The following is a 14265-nucleotide window of genomic DNA, read 5'->3' as shown; positions in this document are numbered from 1 at the left end:
TGTTTTAATGTATATGTATTAAGTAAATTAAATAAATATCTTATACTCATCTCGGAAAATTACCGTATTTACTCGCATATAGGTCGCCATCGCATATAGGTCGCACCCATAATTTGAGGTCTTGAATTTGGTATTTAAGATTCCCCCCATATAGGTCGCACCGGTAATTTAATGACGCAAACGGCCGGCGCGCCGTGCACGAAAGTGTTGACGGGTACTGTAAAACTCCGCTACTACGAGAGCTGATAATGGCGTGATAAATTGTTGTAACAAGTACTCGTAATAACCGAATATAGAAAATTAAAGTCAAGTTAGTTTTTGGAGTAGATAATCACAGCGACAGACCGACAGGATGCGCTCCCGCCCTTGCCGTCAGCGATGTTTATTTTGACAGCTAAAGCAATTATCTTTTCCACGACCCTTCACAGCGTAAAAAAAAAAAAAAAAAACACTTATAAACGGTAAAGGACAGTCGTATAAGCCCATAAAAATATTTATTTTACCGGGAATGGACTATGCAACCTGGCTTTTGCCGCACGCGGTGTGGGAGGGGAGGAGGATGCTGACAGTTTCTCATGCAGAAGGTTGAAATAAGGAAGAGAATGTATTGAAATGTTAGTTGGAAAGGAGGGGGGGGGGGGGGGGGGGGGGGTGTTTTTAAATGGCTTGTGGCTCTTGAAGAATTAACAGGGGATGGGAGAGGTAAGCGTCGCGTCACGTCACGTATGACGCCTGGCCAGACGAGTTTCTTACGCTCTTGCAGAAGTTACCACAGCGGCTTTTCGTGCGGGCGGGTAAGATAACATGACAGTTGAGACGGCTTTTCGTGCGATAGTGGATGCGCCGAGCTCGGCTAGACACTGCCGCGTGGACAGTCTAGAGGGGTGGTATCTATTTAAACTGTCTTTTGTATGCCTGCTTACAGTACAGCTTTCGCCAAGATAAACGTGAACACATAGCACCCAACAAAGTGTAACAGACTTGTTTTTCAGCAGATTTTACTCAAATTTTTCACGGTTTCTCAAAAAACGTTTGTATAAACGGAATGCAATGGACGCATCAGAAGGGGGTCGCATCGGCGGGATTCTACTGTATTGCAAAAAAAATTCCTCAAAAATTTTAAAAATTTTTTCTTCACATATAGGTCACACTTCATTTTTTCCCCATCAAATCTGGTAAAATTGCAGCGACCTATATGCGAGTAAATACGGTAATTCATAGAACAAATATAAATGTATAAGTTGCAATATTTAGGGACCCAAAAATATGACGAAGCGCGAATTTCATGGAAAACTACAAGAAGAAGAAGAAGAAGAAGAAGAAGAAGAAGAAGAAGAACTCAGCTGTTTAAGCGAATCGATACAAGCCATTTCTGAACACAGGAAACAAATATCAATAACAAAGTATTTTGATACATCTTGAACGTATTTTTTTAACTACAGATCCCATCGATTTTATTTATGAACACCACAAACCCAATAAGTTGCTCATTGTGCTGTGTTTTTATGTCTTGAATCTTCATATCTTTGGATATTTAGTTGTAAAAAAAGATGGTCTTGTTTACAGGAAAATTGCAACACATTTTATGTTAATAACTAGTTTTACGTATATTTCTTTCATTACTTAATGTGACATAAAAAATTTTGTTTTTCAAATGAAAAAAAAAAAAAGTTTGAATGAAATTGGAAATCAATATGGTACTAACCTATTTTCTCATTTGTTTACACTTAATATTTTAGAAATCTTATAGGTAGAGGCACAATCATATGGTAATGCGCGATAAAACGAAATAACACCGAAAACCGCTTGAAAACACGAAATAAAACGAAATTGTGCGAAATCCGCGATATGTCACGAAATTTCGTCTATCCTGATTATTTAAGTTTTTTTTTCTCCATTCTGTAAGGACAATTCACTATCTTCAGCACAATCAAATATTTCTGACCGTAACTAGCAGCCATATATATTATATGCGACGGTGATTCATTATAGAATTTAAAATGAAGTCTCGGAATTAACGTAATATTTTCTTTAAACGGTAATCTTGTGTACCATAATAATTTAAGATGTTGATAACTATGATACAATGGCCGCCGTTCACTTTCTGTAAATACAAAAATAACAAACGTCCAAAATATGTTTTTCTAAGATTACGTTTTTAATCATTAAAATATTACACACTAAAGCGCATTGCTTTTACTGTTAATTTAAAATAAAGTACGTAGGGTACGAAAATAAAATTAACCCTGCTTAACGTAACGATTGTAAATAATAAATAGTACATGTTTATGTCGGTATTAATTTTCACGTGCGTATGTTGGTATTTGGTATGCGTTTGTATTAGCATCTATTCTCCATTGTTTTGATCTTTCCAGCACGGCAAGTTTTTCCTATTAAGAGGTTAAATTCTTCCTATGTGATTAAAATTTTTTGATAATGCCTAAAACTAAGGTTTCTGCCAGTGACCGATCGAAAGAATTTTCCAGTGAAGGATTTTATTTCAGTGATAAAATTTTAATGTGCAAATTCTGTAACTGCAGGCTAGACTACGAGAGATGCGATACGCTTGTGAAACATGTCGCGAGTGAGAAACATAGCGTTTGAAGCAAAACTCATCTGTTAAACGACATCCTTGTCTAAGAGTCTTTAATGCCATTAATTTCCTGTTCATCCCAAGAAATGTGAGTAGGGTTAGCATAGAAGATGCTAACCTACAGAAGTCTCTGCATACGGTAACTTGCCTTCTGTTTCCCATCTTCCTATTGATACATTCATACATGGCTATGTTGCTTTCAAAAAAATAATTGAGGATGAACTTTCATTGCCAGAAACAAGCCAAATTGATGTTGCCAAGGTACTTTGCTCCCTTAAAGGGGACTACAGTGAATTTGCTCAAGCCAGTTTAAGGGCAATCTGGTTCCCAACATCAAATGTTGATGCAGAACGTTCATTTTCCAGGTAATCACTGGTAGTTAGTGACAGAAGACAACGTCTCACTCCAGAAAATGCAGAAAATTTAACTATGATAGCATTTCAATAAAACCGTCTTAATAGTAACTTTGGAAGTGCTTAATTGTGTAATTTTGTAGTGTATGTGATTGTAATTAAGTCGTGAAATTTTTATTAGTTATTTAAAAGTTTGAATTTATGAATTTGCAAATGAACTTAATTATCTATGAATTTGCAAATTAACTTAATTGTAATTAGATCATGAGGTTTTAGTGTTTATTAATATTTGTTTTAATAAATTTGCATGTCGTACAGAAAAGCAAGAAAATTTTGCTGTGGGTATTTTGAGCAAAAAAATAAAACCATATAACACCAAAATCTTTATTTCTTTACACCGAAATTTTCTTAAAATAACACCACAAAATCTTGACTACTTATAGGTTAGGCCAATAAATAATTGCCAATGGTATATGAAGACACATTACTAGAGACCCTATTTTTTTGCGATGCGAAATTAACCACGAAATTCACGTATTTCCAAGGAAAATGTGAAATAATTCATTACTTCCAAATTTTCGTGAAATTGACCAATTTTTACACAAAATCCTGTGGAAAACGCTCATTAAACGTAATATTAATGTCGTACTAATAACACATATAACTCCCAAAAACAAGTTTATTATGTGCTGGAGCTGGACGGTCGTCTGTGGCACGTCAACAATAATATTGAAGTTTCGTTCCTTAGATGAAGATGTATGTAAAACAACGTAAGCAAACTTCTATCGTATGTAGTTTCGTAAGCACCACTAGATGAATCTGAATGTGGATTAAATAATGGTATGTAGTTCCATTTGCACCGCTAGATAGATATGAAGGTAGATGGCTTAAGATGTGCAGACCATTGTGCATCACCTTCGTCAAAATTGTATCTATGGCAGACCTGCCAACATTCAAATTTAAAAAATCATGAGGTCCTCGATAAAAATTTTCTGGCCCATAAATACATGTTAGATATAAAAAACAACAAATGAGAATCTTTAAATTTAAGTGACATACCTGTACATAAATTTACATGGTCTCTGCTTCAAAATTTATTTCAACAAATTATAGGTTGCAGATTTAATTTAGTTGAACATAATTTAGCGCTGTCGTGCAGGGCCGCAACTAAAAAAGATGTAAAATAACATTCTGCTCGTGTAACACTATTATCACTGTTCACAGCAAAATTAAATTTTTTATTGGAAGCAATACACTTCATGTGTTAGTTGCATTTTTTTTTTAGCGACATGTTTCACAATGTCTCCACTTCCATTATGCGAGATAGAAAAATCAGCACTGCACACGCTACAAAACGCAAAATTACTTCATTTACGTGACTCGAGTATTGATGGAAACTCGTTACTGTAAGCTTTTGTAAAACTTGTTATGTAACTTTTACAAACAAAATCTCGGGGCCCTGAAAAATCGTGAGGAAACACTATTTTGGTGTGAGGGCGTGAGATGGACCTTAAAATCGTGAGCCTCACACCAAAATCGTGAGAGTTGGCAGGTATGCTATGGGCTACGAAAACGGAAATAAAATATTGTAAAAAAAAAACAACATTGTCCGCGTGGATACGGCAGACAATTAAGTAGAGTAATCGTAAACATGCCAAATATTGAGTCCGTGTTTCAGCGTGCGCAAGAATTTGAAAGTGAAGGTTTTTATGTATTCGATAAAGCCAAACGTATCCTAATGTGCAAACACTGTAACCAAAGAATTGAATGGCAATGGAGAGACACCTGCGTGAAACACTGCACGAACAGTGTAACACACAAAGAAAAAAGGACGGCAGCTTTAAGTAGTGGGTTCGGAATTAAACGGCAGTTGTCTGTGCTCCAGTGTGCTTCTACTTCGGCAACTAAAACGGCAAAACTTGACAAGAAAAAATTTATTTGTGCAACGACGAAAGCTTTCATGAGTGCGAATTTTCCGCTAGAGAAATTGGATCATCCTTCTCTAAGGGAGTGGTTTACTACATACACATACATTTAAGGATCAGGTGATTTACCCAAAGCAGAATCACTACGGCAGAATTATATTCCACTTGTACAAGAGCAACAAGAATATCATATTAAAGAGTGCCTTCGAGGAAAGAAAATCGCAGTGTTCTGCGACGAAACGACTGACAGAAAATGACAGTGTGTATTCATAATACATTTAAAAACAATGGTAGATTCTTCAGAGCACGACATTTTCATTGGATCTGTTTCTGACTTGAAATCATCTACAGCGACTGAATGCCCAAGGGCACTTCTAGACTGTTTCAGAAAATTTGATGTGAAGTATGACGACATTGTCTGCATTGTGAGTGAAAGTGCACGTTATATGACAAAGTGCAGTAACTCAATGAAAGTTCTTATATCAGAAGAACTGTTGCATGTGCAATGCTGGGACCACAAACTCAGTATTATTCAGTCTTTATGGCCACAAGCACTGCCAGAATTGAATGAATGCATTGCGAAGACTAAGCAGCTGTTTCAAAATACTCGCAAAAGGAAATACAACTACCATATTTACTTGCATAGAGGTCGCCATCCCATATAGGTCGCACCCATAATTTGAGGTCTTGAATTTGGTATTTAAGATTCCCCCATATAGGTCGCACCGGTAATTTAATGACGCAAACGGCCGGCGCGCCGTGCACGAAAGAGTTAACAGGTACTGTAAAACTCCGCTACTACGAGAGCTGATAATGGCGTGATAAATTGTTGTAACAAGTACTCGTAATAACCAAATATATAAAATAGAAGTTAAGTTAGATTACTGCCTTCTTAAAATGTCTTTATTGTAGACTATAACTCGAAAACAGTGCTTTGTATTGAAAAAATGCACAGAATAAAAGTTGTAGTAAATTTAATTACGAATAAAAAAGGCCTGTTATGATTTTTTTATATCTACAGCGGTTTTCGTTTTAAACGTGCGATTGGTCTGACGTGTGAGGAAGTTCGCGACATAGATAAGATAGTGGCTGGGGAAACCATTGCTTCTCCCCTTCCCTTTTTCTACTTGTTTGCCATCCAGGTGCAACATCGCCCTTCGTTTACCATTTTTTTTTGTTTGTTTGATTTCTTGTTATGAAAATTTGCTTGGTTAATTAACTATGTGTACATTGTAAATAAATTTGCCTATACCTATATACAACGAAACCCCTTATTTACGTTACCGTTATTTACATTTTCCCATTATTTGCACTATATTCTTCAGGTCCCGTTTAGTTCCCATTTAGTCCAATACAAAACTTTCACGCTAATTACGCCTCAAAAATCGAATCCATCCTGCTATTTACGTCACGTAACAACCATAAACAACTTGGTGCAATTGCCAAAAATGATGAAAATGCAAAAGAATTGTCTGAGAATAAACATGTGAAACGAGTCAAAGATTGCGTTCATATCGAAAACCACAACAAAATGTACCAGGGAAAAACGTAAAATCGCGAATGTATAAACGTAACGGGATTGTCGGGAATATTACGTGGCTGCTGATGCTGTATTTATGTCACAACTTAGCTGAAATACTGGTATGAGACACAAACTTCACAAGATAAAATGAGCGGAGTCTTGGTAACTGTTTTATACGTATTTTATAATTTCGGAAGTATTGTACAGATGACGCATATTTTTAAACTAACCATTTATATCTGGGGATCGTAAATAATTAGTTATTGGTATCAAGACATCAAGATGAACGTAAACTTGAACACGTCACGGCAGCGAGAAAACTGGTGCATATACCAATAAACTGGTATTAGAACTGGACAAAACTGGTACACGGGAGGTGGAACTTATATGTTTTTCCGCTAAGCTCGCATCTATTGGCTGGCTGCTGATGGATGGTCAGGAGTCTGGGCGGAGCGTTGAGTGAGTTATACTGCGCAGAACAGAGAGACAACAGCTGATCGAGTACAATGACCTTTCTCCGCGCACGGCATGCTATTGACGGTAAATTTCCATCAATTTGTGGCCCTTTTTTTTAAATTTTTTTACTGTGGTGCAATGTGTATGTGTAATGTAGCCAGTGTATTTGTGTGTATGTGTATTTGTTCTGAACGCTGCAGGATGCGACTGTATTTTAATTAACTTTAACGTATTTCTTACTTTTCCCTTTATTTACACTTTCCAGTTTTTTTACACTTTTTTACTTTGTCCCCATGAAAAGTGCAAACAAGGGGTTTGCTGTAAACTTCTTTTTCACATTTTAAAGCAAAATATTGCAAAAAAAATTCCTCAAAAATTTTAAAATTTTTTTCTTCCCATATAGGGTCGCACTTCATTCCCCCCCCCATCAAATCTGGTAAAATTGCCGCAACCTATATGCGAGTAAATACGGTATGTCACCTTCCTGAAAGAAAAGTATCCTGAGGGGGAGAAAGCCAGCAATCTGTTTCCATCACCCATACTGACTGAATGGAATTCATGGTTTCTTGCAGTTAAGTACATATATATGTTGTATTCACATTAGATCTGTCAGTTCCAGCAGTTGATTACCGCATTGGTCCAAAAATAGGCCGACCCCTTCTACAGCACACTCAAAATCAGAGAAAAATAAATTTTAACTAACTAAAATGATTATCAGCAGCATATTAGCACAGTAACACTTCATCTAAGTTAGTATTTATTGAACTGACAAAATGTGTTATTCTTACTTACGAAAATATATAAATATATATAAGCGTGTTTCTGTTTATCTTCACATTCTTTTGTAGTGGTGCCAACATTTTATACGGCAATGGCTACATTTTCTAAGTTCATAGAAATTGTGACGTAAAAACATTTACCGGTACGTTTAATTTTGACGTAAAACACCCAAAATAGTTTAATGTAAAACGTGTATGAATCAACCATAAAACAGCCAATATTGAAAATAGGTTTTATTGTTCTTGTTACTGTTGGTATGTACCAGTATTTGTTTACTCGTGTTGCAACTACAAGTTGCCTACACTGGTGCCATTATTTTGATTTTCCTGTGGTAGAAGAGTAAATAAAGCATACTATGGTAAATAACCTTATGAAAAATTTGCTCATTTTACTAATTGTTTACTGTAAATACCACATTTAAAAGAAATTAAATTACAGCAGCCTGTTAAATACAGTTAAAAAATAACCAGACCGAGCTTTTAAAAGCTATGTGCTACAAGTGACCACATCTGTGTACTTAAAATATGATACGTTATTGGGGTTAAGTGTGTTTACTAAATTTCTAAGTTGGAAAAATTACCAATTCCACGTAAGTATGGCGTAATTTTAGGTCAATGAATTGTATATCTGATAACATTTTTATGCCATAAGTGATTCTCCTTGAAATGTATGTATTTATTTATACTATTTTGGCTAGTGCCCCAATATAGGCCGACTCTAGATTTCAAGGTTGACAAAACTGGCAAAAAAGGTCGGCCTATATTCGGACCAATATGGTACTTCAAGAGTTTGTCACAGTCTGCTATTAATGTTATCAGTTGCCAAGCCACTTTTGTAATTGAGCATTTTGAGCAACTCTCAAATTACATAGTGGAACTGGAATCTGGCAATAAACCACTGGTGCATAAATTGTGCGGCAAACTTGGTGACCTCAAGAACAGTTTTGAGTTGCTGGCAGATGGCATCATGGGTGACAAGACCACAACAATCATCAAAACACTTCCGTCTGTTCAGTCAGGTGAGGTGAAAGCTCAGTTAAGGAGCCTAGGTGCAAAGTGTCTCACAAAATTGAATGAGTTAGTCTTGCAAGATCCAGCTCGTGAGTGTTTTAAGAGCTTGGGTATTTTGTTTTACTTGGGCAATATTATCAGTAATATTGCTGACAAACTTCATGCTTTGACACAAAAAGTACCACTGCTCAAAGAAAACAGTAAATTAGATTCCTGAAAGGCTACAAAGCATTTCAAGAATCAAATGAAGAGCAAGACTCTGGAAGCATCCTTGATGTTGTCTTAGAACTGAAGGAGGAGCAACCAGTTTTTGCAACATTGGCAGCAAATATTTTGTGGATGCCAGTGACCAATGTTGACTGTGAACGTGCTTTTTCAGCTTATGGAAAAGTATTAACAGACAAAAGATGCAACTTGACACCATCCAACACGGAAGTCATGTTAACATCATATTTTAATTAGCGTTATGTTGTTATAGTACTTTTCATATTTTTCTGCCCTTTGTGTTTTGTACTGCTGGTGAGTAACTTTTAGAAGTTCTTATATAATATAGCCCACTTTTACTCTTGTGCATTTTTGTTTGTGTAAAATATGGTTTTGTTTACAAGACTGCTACATACAGCCGCTTTTTTTAACCAAAAATTTTCAATAAATAATACTATATAGGCCAATTTCTTTTCACAGCTTTTGAAAAGAAATATAATAAAATTCACCGCCTTAATATACCGAAACAGTACAATGTCATTCTTATTCACCACAAAATAGGGTCTCTACACATTATGTGTTTAACGTACGTTTAGCCCTGCCCCATGTTTTCATTTATTTTAATTACAACAACATCTAGAAATGTACACTTGTGTAGGTTTTGACTTGTTTATTCCAAAAGATAAAAGTTGGTGTACTGCTTCATTTAGTATCTACCACATTTTTTAATGATTAAACAGTAAGTTATTTTAATTTTTTGGTTGAATTTAAGAAAGTTATGGAGATGATATTTTAATTTTGTATATTTTTTGAGATAGTTCTGAAACCCAAAACTTTCTTTATTTTGTAAAAACAATCAGTAATTCTCAACAAAAGCCTTGTTTCAGTGGGGGGAAAACCTTGAAAAGATTTTTTCTTATTTCCTGGCATGATTTCAAATCATTCTGCAAGAAGGCATTGTGATAGGTTGGTACAGGTTAGCAACATTTAAAATACTGCAAAATTATTAGGAATTGCCAATCTTAACTCTACATTAATAAACACCATTTAATGCAAATAAAAATTAATTCTGCAACAAGGAATACCTTTATATAATGTAGTAAAATCCACAAGAAAAAATTGAATTATGATTGCAAGTTTTAAAAAGAAATTAACAATATAGACACTTAGTGATTACCTGCGTAAGTGGTAGAAGCCGTAATCATGCTCGGTGAGCATTAAAAACGTCCTTACTGTTGGCAGCAATGTCGTAAAGCTGTGCTCCACGTTGGATATGTGTTCCAGAAGGATGGAACAGAGATTCGACAGCAAGTCTCCAGGTGGCAGTGCATTCGACAAGTACACTTCTGGGGATGGTAAAACAGAAGAGAGGATGGTTCCCGGAGGGGGCAGCAGCGTCACATCAATGTCGCAGAGGGACTGTATTACAGACACAACACACTCCTGGGCTTGCACGTGTGCCGGATTGTCCGAAGGTCGCACCAGGATAGAACACAGAACTACTATGAGCGCTGGGTACTGCTCGTCCGCTTTACACATGCTGGGCCCGCAACGTGTTATCAGCTGCATCACTGCACACTTTATGGAGGCGTGGGTCACCAGGCATGCCAAGAAATTGAGCAGACGAGCTGTGTGTCCCGTGCAAGGGGCGTCCAATACAGGCTCAGAACTTGGCGATCTTCCATTTTGCATCGGCACTTCTGCAGCCTGCGGCAACGAATGCAAGCTGGACAGCACCGTGTCCAGAACACCTCTGCTGACCACAAGGGCGGTCGGAGCAGCGAGATCTGCCAGCTGGACACAAACTCTCCTCAGCAGTTGCAGGAGAGGTTGGAAACTACTGCTACTCATCGTAGCGATGAGTTCCTGCAGACTCGACCCGAGAGAATGCAAGTGTGCGCTCCACAACTTCCGAGCATTCACAGTTCTCACTATTTCCTCTTCTGGTAGTGGTAACCGTGTTTGCACTGGCAACGGGAGAGGCAACATCTCAGACACAATCAAGAGACCAGATATGAAAGTGTATGGTGCTGTCGTGACGTACTTGATCACCTCTGCCACCACCATCGTCCACAAGCTCTTGTTGAGAGCTTCCGTCTCGGATGCCGGATCCTCTGACACCGGCTGCGTAAAGGCCAGCAAAATCTCCACGATTTCTCGACAAACCAGCTGTGCTTTGCCAAAGCTTGGAGATGTCACGGGAAAAGAGTACATCAGAGTGAAAGTTTGTAGGAGAATAGGTACTGCAGTAAGATCTTTGAAGTTTGTATTCCGACACCGGATCACGTATGTCAACATCCGCCGCAGCAGCTGGATTGCAGGCAAGACAAATGATACTAATGTTGCTCCCTGTGAAGTCACAAAACTTGTTGCGTGCAAAGCGGGCTGCTCGTACAACTCACAAAGACGCTGAAGAATAGTAGTTAAATGTGCTACACCATCAAGGGAGAATAACTGCAAAATCACATGTTTGTATTTTAACTCGACACAACTTTCCGAATCCTCAACATCCACAACACTAACTAAATCCTGATCCCCAGGTGGGATACTGAGGTATTTCAATATCCGTACAGTCGTCACTAATTCACCTGGCAGTATAGTTGCATTTTCCACATTCCTCTTTATGATTTCAGTCAGAGGGCTAATATCATCGTACACAAACACAGAAGGATTTTCGACTGGTTTCAACCATGTCATTACTTCCAAAAACTTGCACGATGCTGGTGTATTTTCGTCCTTTAGCGCAACATCTAGCAGCTCCTTTCCAAACATTTTCAGGAATGGTACATAACTTGACAGTTTCACAGTGAGAACAACAATATCAGCGATGTAACTTTTGCCTGCAGATTCTTTTGGCTTAATACTCGTGGACTGGTAGACGTACAGGTCCAGGAGCACGCGACAAGCATTCCCATGGCTCAAAACGTGCACCAGCGATGTCCTGCCCGTGGGTGTGCAAGCAAGGTTGTACAAGTTACCGAGCTGCTCCAGTACGGTCACGTGGTCCGGGTCCGTCACACCGGACACCCTAGCATGGTAGAACAAGGCGTCGATGCACTGCATCGTGTAGAGACGACATGCCAGCATCAGGCCAACTTGCTGCGAGTCATCATCTTGCAGCAACACACGGAGTAGAGCACCCGTAACTGTCCTTCTCGCCATCAAAAACACCAAACCTTCCTGACTGTCCGCGAGAACCTCCAACATTTCTTGCACAAGGCAGATAACAATAGAACAGCTGGCACTAAGTGGGCACGTGGCTAGGCCAAGACAACTTTCAAGCAGCTGGTGACAGCTGAAGAACATATACAGGCTCGAATATGCATTTTGAACACTAGAGGCCACTTCAAACTGTGAGCGTACCGGAAGGAACCGACGGGGCTGCGAAATGAGTGGCGCCTCTCGGAACGTCCGGATCACTTCCTCCAAGCAAACTGTAATTATCTCCAGGTCCTGTTCTAAACTTTCTGCCGAGCACAACGGAGCAGGTGTGCTTACTTTGTCGTCGCTCGTCAAGGACACACTTTCAACCAATCTCCTTGTGGAGTTTTTGAAATGTTCAAGCACTTCCCAGGTGTGGAGCTTCCGTAGCAGGCACGTGATGGCGAACTTTATCCTGGCCAGCTCCTTGCCTTCGAGGAGCGAGAGAAGCGTCCGATAGCCGTCCGTCTGCAGGAAGCGCTCCATCGCAAACCGGCAGCATAAAGTGGCATCGAGCGCACGCAGGATCATGAGCTTGATAGACAAGGCCATGTGCTCTCTCCTGAATACATCGAGGAGTCGGGATTGAACACTGTGCTTCTCTATCATTTGCGTGACCACACTCTCTCCGCACTGACACAGGGCCTCAACCAGACGCACACCAGCCTTGATGTGTCGCACCTTGTAGCCGGGCTGTGGTTGGTTGAGAGCCAGATCAAAGTCAAGCCCCGTGCCAACCCACTGCAGCAACACTTCCAGCATCTCTGTAACAGTGTAAAATCAAACAGCAGTGCAGTATTACTGTTTAAAAACTGTATTTTAACTACATCAAGGATTGATTGGTTGCAATTATTAGTCATTAGTTTCAATGGTTTTTGACTGTGAAAAAAAAGGGTAACACAAAACACTTATGGAGAACAATTACTCAAAATTTCCATCATAATTTAAAATACATAACATTCCCTTTTTCAACTGCCTTCCTGTTTAGTAAATAGATAAAAATTTAGTAACTGAGACAAGTCACTTAATTAAGCAATAAATTACCAGTCTATTTAAAAAAAGTCAATGAAAATAAAGCAGACCAACTGCTTACAGATATATATGTAGAATGACACAAGCCAAACAAAAGTGAGATATTTATTCCTACACAGATGATTGGTTGTGATGTTTCACTGCCAAACCCTATCCTCAGATACGCATATTTTATTGTAAGAGTTTAGTTGGTTCATGATTAAATGAACATTTGTAATATATGTACTCTACTTATAGTCACATATTAAAATTATTGTTGATATGGACTGGTAACTTTTTTTATACAGAATCATAAGTCACCAATGTCACTCACAGACAGTTAAAGCTTGGTTTATAAACATTTCAGATTAGTATAAAAACCTCCATCTGAAAGTAAATAAGGGAGTAATACATGTACACAAACACAGTACAAGATGACCCAATGCACTGCATAGCATTGTAGACAGCAATAATTTAAAAATACTGGGAAACAAGGTTATGTAAGGTCACCTCTACAAATGATAGCACAGATTATAAAATAATATTTACTCAAACAATATGCACACAACTTTTTGTAATACAAGGTTGCATAGCACACGTTCTGCCTATCTCCAAGGTTGGTTAATCTGCTATTTCTAAACGGACGATGAACATCTTGCATGTGGTTAGAAAGTGAGTTTTTTTTGTGAGAAATATATTTAAATGATTACAGAAAGTTTGCAGTTGCTATTATCTATAATTTCTGGAAAAACCTAAAATTATTAAAAATGACCAGGAAACAGAAAATTGTACTACGTGAAGGAAGTGTCGCAGAAATTTTTTTTTTTTCTGTGATGATGGTATTGCAATAAATAGAAAGGTGAGAATTTATTGTGTGTGCTTCTTCAGTAGTTTCTGACTTATTCGTTTTATATCTTTATAACACAGCACTGATTTTGGTCATTCATGGCGGAGAGGTTAATGGCACTTCACAGCAGTAAAGAAACTAGCTGTGGTCTGAGGCCTTTTACATTTATGATGCTTTTTTTCCTTACATCTCTGTGAACATGTTATCATTCACTGTTATGTCATTAGTAAAATACTTACTGCCAGATATCTTTATAGCCATGTATGTAAGTAATTATTTTTAATGGAAATATTGATACATTTCACAGAAAACTTTTGGCAAGAATAAACGCTGAATAAAATAACTGACTGATGTAACCACAGA

The 14265-nt window shown here is 38.0% G+C and overlaps 1 protein-coding gene across 4 annotated transcripts in view; it reads right to left on the bottom strand.

Annotated features, from left to right (window-relative positions):
• Positions 1-14265, bottom strand: part of LOC134541210 (protein virilizer) — a 142652-nt gene that overhangs the window by 50119 nt on the left and 78268 nt on the right. For all 4 annotated transcript variants that reach the window (XM_063384461.1, XM_063384469.1, XM_063384478.1 and 1 more), the window contains one exon: positions 10021-12808. In XM_063384461.1, the coding sequence (XP_063240531.1) occupies positions 10021-12808 (2788 nt within the window). The remainder of the gene's footprint in view (positions 1-10020; positions 12809-14265) is intronic.

This window comes from Bacillus rossius, chromosome 1 (genome assembly GCF_032445375.1).
Source record: "Bacillus rossius redtenbacheri isolate Brsri chromosome 1, Brsri_v3, whole genome shotgun sequence".
NCBI lineage: Eukaryota > Metazoa > Arthropoda > Insecta > Phasmatodea > Bacillidae > Bacillus > Bacillus rossius.
This window is presented reverse-complemented; position numbering and strand designations above follow the sequence as displayed.